This window comes from Periophthalmus magnuspinnatus, chromosome 16 (assembly GCF_009829125.3).
Source record: "Periophthalmus magnuspinnatus isolate fPerMag1 chromosome 16, fPerMag1.2.pri, whole genome shotgun sequence".
Classification (NCBI taxonomy): Eukaryota; Metazoa; Chordata; class Actinopteri; order Gobiiformes; family Gobiidae; genus Periophthalmus; species Periophthalmus magnuspinnatus.
Genome location: NC_047141.1, coordinates 28,289,482 through 28,300,486, shown reverse-complemented (window position 1 = coordinate 28,300,486; position 11,005 = coordinate 28,289,482). Strand labels below are relative to the sequence as shown.

At 37.2% G+C, this 11,005-nt stretch overlaps 1 protein-coding gene across 1 annotated transcript in view; it reads right to left on the bottom strand.

Annotated features, from left to right (window-relative positions):
• Positions 1-803: 803 nt before the first annotated feature.
• Positions 804-11,005, bottom strand: part of cers2b (ceramide synthase 2b) — a 29,478-nt gene continuing 19,276 nt past the window's right edge. Inside the window, exons 5-11 of the mRNA XM_033981111.2 lie at positions 9,065-9,122; positions 7,354-7,404; positions 6,720-6,812; positions 4,360-4,488; positions 3,291-3,397; positions 3,051-3,204; positions 804-2,388 (exon numbers count right to left, since the gene is read on the bottom strand). Of these exons, the coding sequence (XP_033837002.1) occupies positions 2,212-2,388; positions 3,051-3,204; positions 3,291-3,397; positions 4,360-4,488; positions 6,720-6,812; positions 7,354-7,404; positions 9,065-9,122 (769 nt within the window). The 3' untranslated portion in view covers positions 804-2,211. The remainder of the gene's footprint in view (positions 2,389-3,050; positions 3,205-3,290; positions 3,398-4,359; positions 4,489-6,719; positions 6,813-7,353; positions 7,405-9,064; positions 9,123-11,005) is intronic.

Below are 11,005 nucleotides of genomic sequence, written 5' to 3'. Positions count from 1 at the left end.
TTTATGAGAATATGCTGTGCGTGAATGAGTGACCAGTGCGTTATGAAGAATTTGGAGCATTTTGTTCAGATATAGCAATTTCTTCTAAATCTGTGTGGTTCCTCCAACTAAACAAACCAAAATGCTTGCAGTGCCCCTTCTAAGTACTTATACTGATGATAGTGTGGTGATGGTGGGCTAAAAGACACAGTATTTCATCGTGTGTAAACCCCAGTTGAAAGTTTATCTGAACAAAATGCTCCAAATTCTCCATAACACATAACGCACTGGTCACTCATTCACGCACAGCAGCCTATACTCTCATAAAAATACGACTTTTTTCTCGTAATATTTTTTATTTAAGTGACCCTTATACTCGGTGGTACGTTGTAGTGGACCTTACACCGGAAACGTTTGGCTAAATATTAATGGGTTTTATCGTCCTGTTATAACAATTCAGGGCTTATTCCTGTTAAAAAGATGTAATATTTATTTTTAAATTGTTAATTGCTTTGGTAACTGTACACATTTTTCATTATTCTGAAACTAGATAGTTCAAACTGTTTTTCTATTGTATCCTCTATTATAATTCGCTGCACATGTTAATTTAAACATATTTTTTATTATTAAGTTTAACCTAGTCTAGAAAATACTTAATACACATGAAAGGTTTAAGTTGTTCTTTTCAAAATTAATTCTGATGTTCAAACCTACAGTGTACAACAACTACATCTATGACTTTGTTTCTAAAAAGTGGCTCAACATCTTCTCTTCAGCATCTTTTGGTCACTTGGCAACAACATCGAGGAACAAAACATCAAACCTGTTTTATAATGTTTAAGATTTTATTCTTAACAATATTTCTGCATCATAACAAAAATGGAAATAAAAATAACACTCTTCATAGGACAGTTTATTTGCCCTGGTGGGAGGCGTCATTGGTTGGTCTCTGTGTTAGTGAGAAGAAGGTCGTTGAATGGAGAGCTTGAAAATAGAAAAATTAAGAAAAAAACATGAGTAACAGATAATGCAGCGATGCACTGGAAGTCAGAGTAGTTCACGATGTAAGATAAAACTTACACAAAAGAGGCAAGAGCAGTCTGCGAATAACACGTAAGGCACTTGGCATACAAAACAATTTAAAGCATAAACAAAGAGATTTCGTTAAAATAATTGTTAAAACTGCTAAAAAATTTACTTCTTCTTTTTTTTTTTAAGGCAACGTAAAAGATTTCTTACAGTCTCACAGCTGAAATAGTCCATTGGAGAATAATGTATCATTAAAATAGACTATCTGTCACAATTTAAAACTAGGATTTCAAATAAAACGCTCAATGTGGCTGATGAATGAGTCTAAACAATGTATGGCACGTGATACACTGAACATGGCACAGAAACAGCACGATTGCAGCTATCTTCAGAACGCTACAGCTCCATGCGTAGGCACCAAAGATTTAAATTCTCCGTAACAAGAATCAGATTTGTACCTGTCGCCATGTTAAAAATGATAATCTAGCATATTTGGTGTCAGTTCTACAACAATCTGTGCAAAAACCATGATTCAAAAGAGTAATTTTGCATAGTTACAATAATTTAGCGAATAAATGCCCTATAACTGTCCACGGTTTAGTTTCTATTGTTCCTTCAGAAGACAAATAATAGTTGCAACAAAGCAGAGGAAATATTAACGTGTAATATTTCAGCCACCGGGGGCAGTAAGGCACAGTTGAACATAGAAAGCTTTAGAAGAAACATGGCTTCTGTTTAACACTTTGGGTGCGTTCACACTTGTCCTGGTTGAGTCCTGGTTTGAGCACAGTTTAGTCCAGATGGTAGACCTGGTTTGGTCCTTTTCTAGTCCTGGTTTAGTTCCGAAATTAGTCCCGCAGTTTAATCCCAATTTTGATGTGGAAAGTGTAAGTGTCTAAGTGTGAACACACCCTTTGCTCCTCCATTTTTTGAATCTCTGAAAGTCGGAAATACCCAATAAACCTAAATAATCCTCTAATAACAGACATGAAGTTGTGTCTTAGAGTGTAGTAGTGTACGAGGTTATTTCCTTCACCTAAATATACAGATGTGTTTGCGTGTTGTGCAAGAGGAACACTGTTTTTCTTGGATACCCGTTGGTTTTAGGGACATAAGCCCTGGTCCGCCCCCCTCCTGAGCCTCCAGCCTGAGCAGTAGAGGGTTCAAGTCCTTCTGTCTGTTTGTCTCTGTCCTGTCTCTGTCTCACTCCATCTTGCTGTGGCGTTGGTGATTGTGGTTATGGTTGTGGTTATTGTTGTGAACTGAGTGCCCGTTCTGCACTGGTCCATTTTTCTTTATGTCCTTTTTCTCACACTCCTCTTCTTCGTCCTCTGATAAATCTGTTTCGTCCTTGTCGCTTCGTTCATCGTCAACTTTTTCCTGAACGACAATTCAAATATTTTGTGAGGCAAGAAATGATTCAAATGCAAAGTGTATGGTGGATCAATGTGGTTCACGTTCCTCAAATGTCAAGATTATTTAGTTTATGGTTATTTTTTGTCTAATCTCAATCACAATAGTAAAAGAAAAGTTCTATTCTGTCAGATAAATAAAAAGTGATTTGAGTGAAGATGTTTCTCTGCTCATCGAAGCCACTTTTCCAGTTCTAGTCAGATTACTGGTGAACACTATAAACATCTTCGCTTATATAACTATGTCTGAGGGATTAAATATACACCCAATACTGGCAATTAGATTTTGTTTTTCCAAAATTGTGCAGCTCTAATTCTGGTCACAATAATTGCAAGGTTGACTGAAAGGTTTTTATTCTGCTCGCTTCTGTTTCAATGGTAATTTTATGATGATTATTTGTGATTATTTGGTTTGATTTGTGTGATTTTAATGTATTTCTTATTCTTATTCTATTTGTCTTGCTTTAAGAACTAAAAATGAATGATAATCACACAATTTTAGAAGTCAAATAGGTCATTTTGAATCAATATATACTCCAAAAAGTAAAACTGAACATAAAGTGCTTATTATGTCAAATTAACTGTAGTATTTCATTCATAAATATGGAGTTGTACTGTAGTGTTGCTTACGTTGTTGGTAAGGAAGCGGACTGCTATCTTTATAATGAGAACAGCCCAGAAGATATGAAGACACTGTAACACCATGAGGAGTCCATTGAAGAAATAGTAACCAAAGAAAGGTTCATAGACCGTCACTGGGTAGATCCATGTGCAGTAAATAATCCTGTAGAAATGTAGAAACAAAAACATTGCATTACGTGGCTGCTTAAATGCTATAGTTTATAAGTGGATTACAGTTTTTTTTTTAACCTAAAGGGAAAGATCACAAGACGAGTGACGATAAAAACTGCAGCAAACACGATGAAGATGTAGTTGCAGGCGTTTCTCCATCCAGCATAGTTGAACATCTTTGCAGACTGGAAAAAGAACCACAAAAAGCAAAAATGTAAATGTAAAAGTTTCTCCACAAGATGGCAGTGTAGTGCTAGTACCTTTAGTAATGCACCAAACTCACCCTGTTATTCAGAACCTGCGCTAGACCTGGACTGAGTCAGGACTCGAGTAGAGCCAAACAAAGTCTACACGTTCAGGATTAAACGTCACTCAAACCAAGTGAATTATACAGCAGATTTATGGGCACTCAAAGTCTACTTACATTATTCATTCATACTCCTCACTTGATGGTAAGATAATGTAAGCATAGTTTCCCCGCGGCGAACTGAGAGAGACATGACAGCCTATCTATTCACCGCCAATTACTCATATACGCTAAGTGAATGAGAAGGACACTGGTAGCATGCACTGGCTGGACCTCGAAGCAAACCAACCTGCCACCGGAGATAACATCACCCCTAGTATCTGGAGTTTTTTATCTTGAAATCAGTAGCCACAAGTGTTAACCATGACCCATATTATGCTATTTCCTGATCTATAACACTGTTTCCTCATCGAAAACACACCTGAAGTCACACGTGTCTAACAAAGAAACCCTGCTCTGTTCTTTTCTCAAACTGAAAACACTCTGTTCCACTTTGTGATGTCATCATGTGGTAATACAGGAAGCGCTCTCCTGTGTTTTTAAACTCCATACAACGTCTCTAGATTGGATCATTTCTGACCTGGAATTACCAATCTCTACTGAACAAAAGGTAAAATATTAACTTAAAAACTACCACTTCATGACATCACAAGGTGGGACAGAGCATTTTGAGCTTTGGAGATGTGGACAGACTAATAATAAAGTGGTGATTATAACGTGGCTTAAATCTCAAAAGAGACGATTTTGTCTAATATAGGACCTTTAATCATTACTGGAAAACTACAAAATATCTAACACACTTGCATAGCTCATGTATTATTGTCTATGGTCTTAAATTACCTCCAGAAAGTAGTCAGCGGAGTCGTGCACCAGCATTATAAGAGTTCCAGCTCGGATGTAGTTGACGCACCAGGAGAAGCTGATGAGGAGGATGGTCGCAACATGGTGCACGATCTGCTCCTTAAAATCCTGAACAAAACGACACAATCACTTATCAATTCATATTTTTACTGGACCAAAAAGTTCAGTCTAAAAATAAAGTCCCAGCACCTATGCCCTCTCCTTTCTTCATATAAATCTTTATAATGCCAATAAAAAACACTGTTGATTAATAAAAATGTTGTCTGACCTTGACTGCAGATATGCTGAATCAAAATAAGGACTTAACTGGACTGGAATTTGGACTTGACCTGGATTAGACTAGAACTGAACCAGGACTAGAACCACATCCACATCTAGAAATAAAGCCATGCAGTCACTCTAAGCTAATATTCAGCAAATCTTCATTTTTTATGAGATTTTGATGACACATTTTCTTAATATAGTTCATCTCTACTGTGTATTATTATTATTAAAGGGTTATAATGTAGTTTCCTCATCACAAACAGACCCGGAGTTGTGTTTTGCTTCATTCACGCATGTTTAACACACAAACCTGGCATATTTAGGCTGAGTTGTTCTCTAAAATGAAAAACACTCTGTTCCACCTTGTGATGTCATCAAGTGGTGATACAGGAAGTGCTCCACTGTGTTTTTAAATTCCATACACCTTCATTTCTAGAATCATTTGGATGATTTTAGCCCTGGAACGGCCCATTTCTACTAAATTAAAGGTAAAAGGTAGATGTTAACTTGAAAACAACCACTTCATGACATCACAAGGTGGAGCAGAGCATTTTGAGCTTTGGAGATGTAGACAGACGAATAAAAGGTTAGTCAAAGATGTGTGAATGAAACAAAACACAACTCCAGGTCTGTTTTTGAGGAGGTAACAACATTATAACACGACTTAAAGCTCACAAGAGTCAATTTGGACCTTTAAGAGCCAAATGAACAAATGAACTTAACTGTGACATTAATAAAGTTCTGTCTAAAGTGGTCTAAGGAAACTGTATTTCAAACATTGTAATAATCAGCTAAGTTATCAGCTGTGTGCGGTTGTGTTGCATGTGCGTTTTTGTTTTTACTGAGAACTCGTCCTGGATTGAGCAAAGTTCAGCAGTGGAATCCATGTGTAACGCGGGTCTAATGTCCACCTATGGCCTGATGTCAAAATGAACTTCAGAGGTTAAAATGGTGCAATAGGATCAAGCGTTTTATATAGAGCGGAAAGAACAGACAGCATTAGTCATGTTCTGTGTTGTTCTTGTCTACTTTTATTATCTATGTCGTATAATGTCCTCTCTGCAAACAACATCTCAGTGTGTCTTAATCGGTCGTGGAAGAAGTACTCAAGCAAAAAACAAAAACAAAACTCAAGTAAAAGTAAACGTATCGCATGAAAAACCTACCTAAGTAAAAGTACAGATACTGAAGCAAATAATTACTCAAGTAAAAGTAAAAGTATCGCATGAAAAAAACGACCTAAGTAAAAGTACAGATACTGGAGCAAATAAATACTCAAGTAAAAGTAAATGTATTGCATGAAAAAACCTACTAAGAAAAAGTACAGATACTGGAGCAAAAAATATTCAAGCAGAAGTAAAAGTATCACATGAACAATCTACTTAAGTAAAAATATTAATGTACCTGTTTCAAAATGTACATAAAGAGTAAAAAGTCAAAGTGTTTCTCGCAGATTTTTCAATCTAATAAAACTTCAAATTTACAGATTTTGATTTTTGTCTGATTTTTGTTCAACAGAAACAATTTCATTTGTTGTTTTTTTCTCATAGCGTTTATTTGCATATTTTTGTTTGTTTAAACTACGAGCATGTTAAAAAATAAACCCCTCAGACTTTTCAGTAGGTTTTAAACAATGAACGATAAAAGTCTGCAAAATGTTGTAGATAACAGGAATCTGAAGCCCATGAGTAGAAAGTATGTTAGTACCATAAGAACCATGTCGCACTCTGAGGACTTCAGGGACCGGCCTCCTGCTGGTCCCAGAGTCAGGACTAAACATGGAGAATCAGTGTTTCAGTTTTCTGCAGCTAAAACCAGGCAGTCCTGAAGATGTGAGACAGGATTCTACTTTGACAATGTTTAAATCCAGGCTCAAAACAGTTCTGTTTATCTGTGCATACGACTGAAAGGGTTTTTATTCTGCACTCTTCTCTTTTAATGTTAATTTTATGATGATTATTTGTGATTATTGTAATTTTAATGTCTCTCTGTAAAGCACTAAAGTCTTGCTTAGAAGACTTCTTAAACAGTTTACCCCAGTCCTCTATATTTACAAAGACTGTGAGATTTTTTACTTTGCGCTTCACATCCGAGGCCACGCTGAAGAGCAGAGAGCAATAGAAGCCGAGCTCGATCATGTAGTACCAGTACTGAGACGGCAGGAGGGTCTGAGAAAAGAACGAAAAACAATATTAACAAACACATGAAACACTTGTGGGTAGAGTTACTAAAATGACTCAATTTTTAGCCTGCAAACCCACTTCTTCTCCCTGATACACTAGCTAGACGGGATATCTTGATGTTTTATTGTTCTTTTCCTACTCACCGTGTTATCTTTATATGTGCTTTTTGTTGATTTTTATGTGACTTTGGTCAGCTGAAGTTCTTTTAAATGCGCTCTATAAATAAACTTGAACTGAATTGGAAAAACAAAAAATTCACACTCATTTTTGACAATACCATGCAATTTTCAACACAAATTATATATAGTTCATTTAACATTATCATGTGGTCTTATTTTGATAGGAAAGGTCTGATTTTGCCTTATTTTTGTCTTATTTTCTTAAGTACTAATACCTGTTCAATTACATACAGGTTTTGTTTTAGTTTTAGTATCAAATTGTATCTGGTTTTCAATATATTTATTTTTTGGCAAACATAATTGTGGGTTTGAATTACTGTTATAACACAAAGTGGCGGAGCTCATACCAGAACTGGAAATCCTTCCCACATCTCCTTCAGGTCGTATAACCAAGGTTTCTGTGCAGACAAACAATTTAAGTTTAAGACAACAGTATTTAACATTTAACACGTCAGTCATTTTCTTAAGAGGAAGCTGTACAGTCGATGATGTAGTGAAATAATGTCCAGTGTTCCCCATTTTAGCTGTTTAGAGCTGGTTTTAGGGCTGGTTTTATCCTGGTTTAGTGTTGTTAGGCTCTGGTTTAGTCCCGTTTAGACCTGGATTCATCAAAGTTATATCCAAGTTTAAACCTGAGTCATATCTGGTTTAATCCTGGTTTAGTCCCTGTTTATGCCTGGTTCAAAGTCAGGCCTGGTTTAGATCTGGTTTGTATTTGTAGTCACTCTTTAGTCTTGTTTTAATCCTGGATTTAGTCCTGGTTTAGTATTCTTGTAGTCCTGGTACAGTCCTGGTTTAATCCTGGTCTAGACCTTGATTTAGACTTGGTTTAGTTCTGGTTTTGGTCCAAATTCAATCCTGTTTTAGACCTGGTTTGTACTAGGTCTAGTCCTAGTATAGACATGGTTTTAGTTCTAGTTTAGTCCTGTTTTTTCCTGGTTTTGTCCTGGTTTAGTACTATGTCAGGCCTGGTTTAGATCTGGTTTGTATTTGTAGTCCCTCTTTAGTCCTGGTTTAGTCCTGGTTTTAGTCCTGGTTTAGTACTGGTGTAGTCCTGGTACAGTCCTAATTTAAGTCCTGGTCTAGACCTTGATTTAGACTTGGTTTAGTTCTGGTTTTGGTCCAAATTCAGTCCTGTTTTAGACCTGGTTTGTATTAGGTCTAGTCCTGGTATAGACATGGTTTAGTTCTAGTTTAGTCCTGGTTTAATGCTGGTTTAGTTCTGACTTAGTCCTGGTTTAGTTCTAGTTTAGTCCTGGTTTTTCCTGGTTTTATTTGTGGTTTAGTACAGGTATAGTCCTGGTATAGTCCTGGTTTAGACCTAGTCTAGACCTTGATTTAGACTAGGTTTAGTTCTGGTTCTGATCCAAATTCAGTCTTGTTTTAGATCTGGTTTGTACTAAGGTTTATTCCCTGTTTAGTCCTGGTATACACATTTAAGTCCTGGTTTAGTCATCGCTGGTTTAGTTCTAGTTTAGTCCTGGTTTTGTCCTGGTTTAAGACTAGTTTAGTTCTGGCTTAGTCCTGGTTTTGTTCTAGTTAAGTCTTGTTTTTTTCCTGGTTTAGTCCTGGTTTTAGTCCTGGTTTAGTACTGGCGTAGTCCTGGTACAGTCCTTAGTCGTGGTCTAGACCTTGGTTTAGACTTGGTTTAGTTCTGGTCCAATATTAGGTCTGTTTTAGACCAGGTTTATAATAGGTTTAGTCGTGGTATAGACGTGGTTTGGTCCTGGTTTAGTCCTGGTTTAGTCCTGGTTTAGTCCTAGTTTAATGTTGGTTTACTTCTGCCTTAGTCCTGGTTTACTTCTAGTTTAGTCCTGGTTTAGTCCTAGTTTAGATCTTGGTTTAGACTTGGTTTAATGCTGGTTCTGGTCTAAATTCAGTCCTGTTTAGAGCTGGTGTGTACTAGGTTTAGTCCTGGTTTAGTCCTGGTACAGACATGGTATAGTCCTGGTTTATTGCTGATTTACTTCTGGCTTAGTCCTGGTTTAATTCTACTTTATTCCTGGTTTAATCCTGGTTACAAAACACACAAGCTCCATTAAATGTCTTTAAACTTACATCAATGAGGGAGGCAAGGCCAGCAATGAAAGCAAGAAGGTAAAAGGTAAATCTCCAGCTGAAAGAGAGCACACGGCACACACACTCTTTATACTGTGCCAAAAACACATTCACAGTATAGTTTATTTCACACATGAGAAAATGATGTTAAAAATTACTCAGTCACTAATGTTAAAATGACGACGTGCTTAGAGAGTCAGAGAGAATCCAACCCAGAACAATCCAAGGTGTCCATTTAATATCCGGTTGCATCGTCATGACAACCGATGGACAGATAACACGGGACACACGTGAGAGGATAACACCAGGAGGAATATGATTTTTTAAAAAGTCCAGTAAGAGCACAAACGCAACAGGCAAAACTGCTCCATCACACTGCAATTTCTAAAGTTTTTTTGTGTTTGTTTTTTTTGGCTCGGGCTGAACAATAAATTTAAATAAAAATGTCTGATTGCAATTTTAGATTTTTGCAGGTGTCTTATCTCTGAGAGGACTGAATATCCTGTCTGCACTGCGTAGCTATGAAACTGATTTTAAAAACATATTAAAGTTTTTAGGGGTGGAGCAAGATCTCATGAGATAAGAGATTTTGCACACATGAGAAAATGTACATTTATTTTTTGTCCATGTGTTAATATTTGGACTTACTCTTACTGTTTTAAAAATTTATAACAATCACAACTGAACATGTGATGCTAGTGTCTTACCCTGCCTACAGAGGACAAAGGTTTTTCTCATTCTCAGTACAGTTGTCCCTCGTTTTATCGTGGTTCATCTTTCACGGTCTTGCTGTTTCGCTGAATTTTTTTTACATCATCTGAACATGCATTGTGTTCTGTGTCCTGACTGTCTAAGGGACTGTAGACCATTGTCCATCAGTCTCCTCCGTGCCGTGTCTCCTGTACAGTACAGAATGTGTTCAGACAAATTTACATAAACGTTGGATCACAGTGTGACTCTGAAGTGCTGTACGTTTGCAATTTGTTTTCTCCCCGACAAAACCCACAATGTCGATGAAATGTTCTGCACCGACAAAGACGCCTACGAAGGTTTGAACTTTGAGAGAGTTTAAACAAGAGAGAAATGTGAGAAAATGTTAACGCCTGTGTGAGAAAAGTGTATAAAGTGTGTGGTGAGGGGTTTTACAGCCAAAAACATAGGATTTCGCCTATTGTGTGTTATTTTTAGAACGTGACCCCCGCGATAAACGAAGGACCACTGTATAAGAACAAGCGATACCTCATGTGAAAACTCAGAACCTCCAGAATTCACTCCCTGAGCTGCATAGGCTGCACTAGCACTGATTCATGATTGGCTGCAGGTGCTGGGGTTTACGTAGAGACGATTCAAACCAGAAAGGGTCATTTTAAGTTTAAACCAATGGATCTCAGCATTAAAACTGGCAACTCTGGCAAGTGAGAGACAGTAAAAGCTGGTTTATATCATATCTGGGACAAAGATAGACCAGGTTTATGAAAATTTTAATAAAAATCTTATAATAATATGCAGTTTCTTTAAATCTTGTGTCTCATCTTATGGAAATTTTGCCTTGTCCCAACTCTAGACGCTTTACTAGACTTAATATTGTGTATAAATATATTTTCTCTCCTCATGTCCAGTTGTGAATGCAGCAGCTGACCCTTTCTTTCTGTCCTGTGGTATATTAATGTTGTTTTGTCACCTGCTCGTGTGTTTAACCTGCGTCTGAGCTCAAACACAAACTCGAGCTGCTGCTGACAGACAGAATAAACGAGAGCGCGGAGGGTGTGGTCAGAGCATCCTCACACTGTCATTAAAGATCAGCATAAATAGTGCCTTGCTTCTCGTCCACACACGGCTAAAACGAATATCTCCCTTGACTTGAATTCGGAATATTAAAGCCACGCTATGTAACTTTTCTGCTGCTTTACCTCTGTGTTACTGCTTTGCCTGGGAGATTCC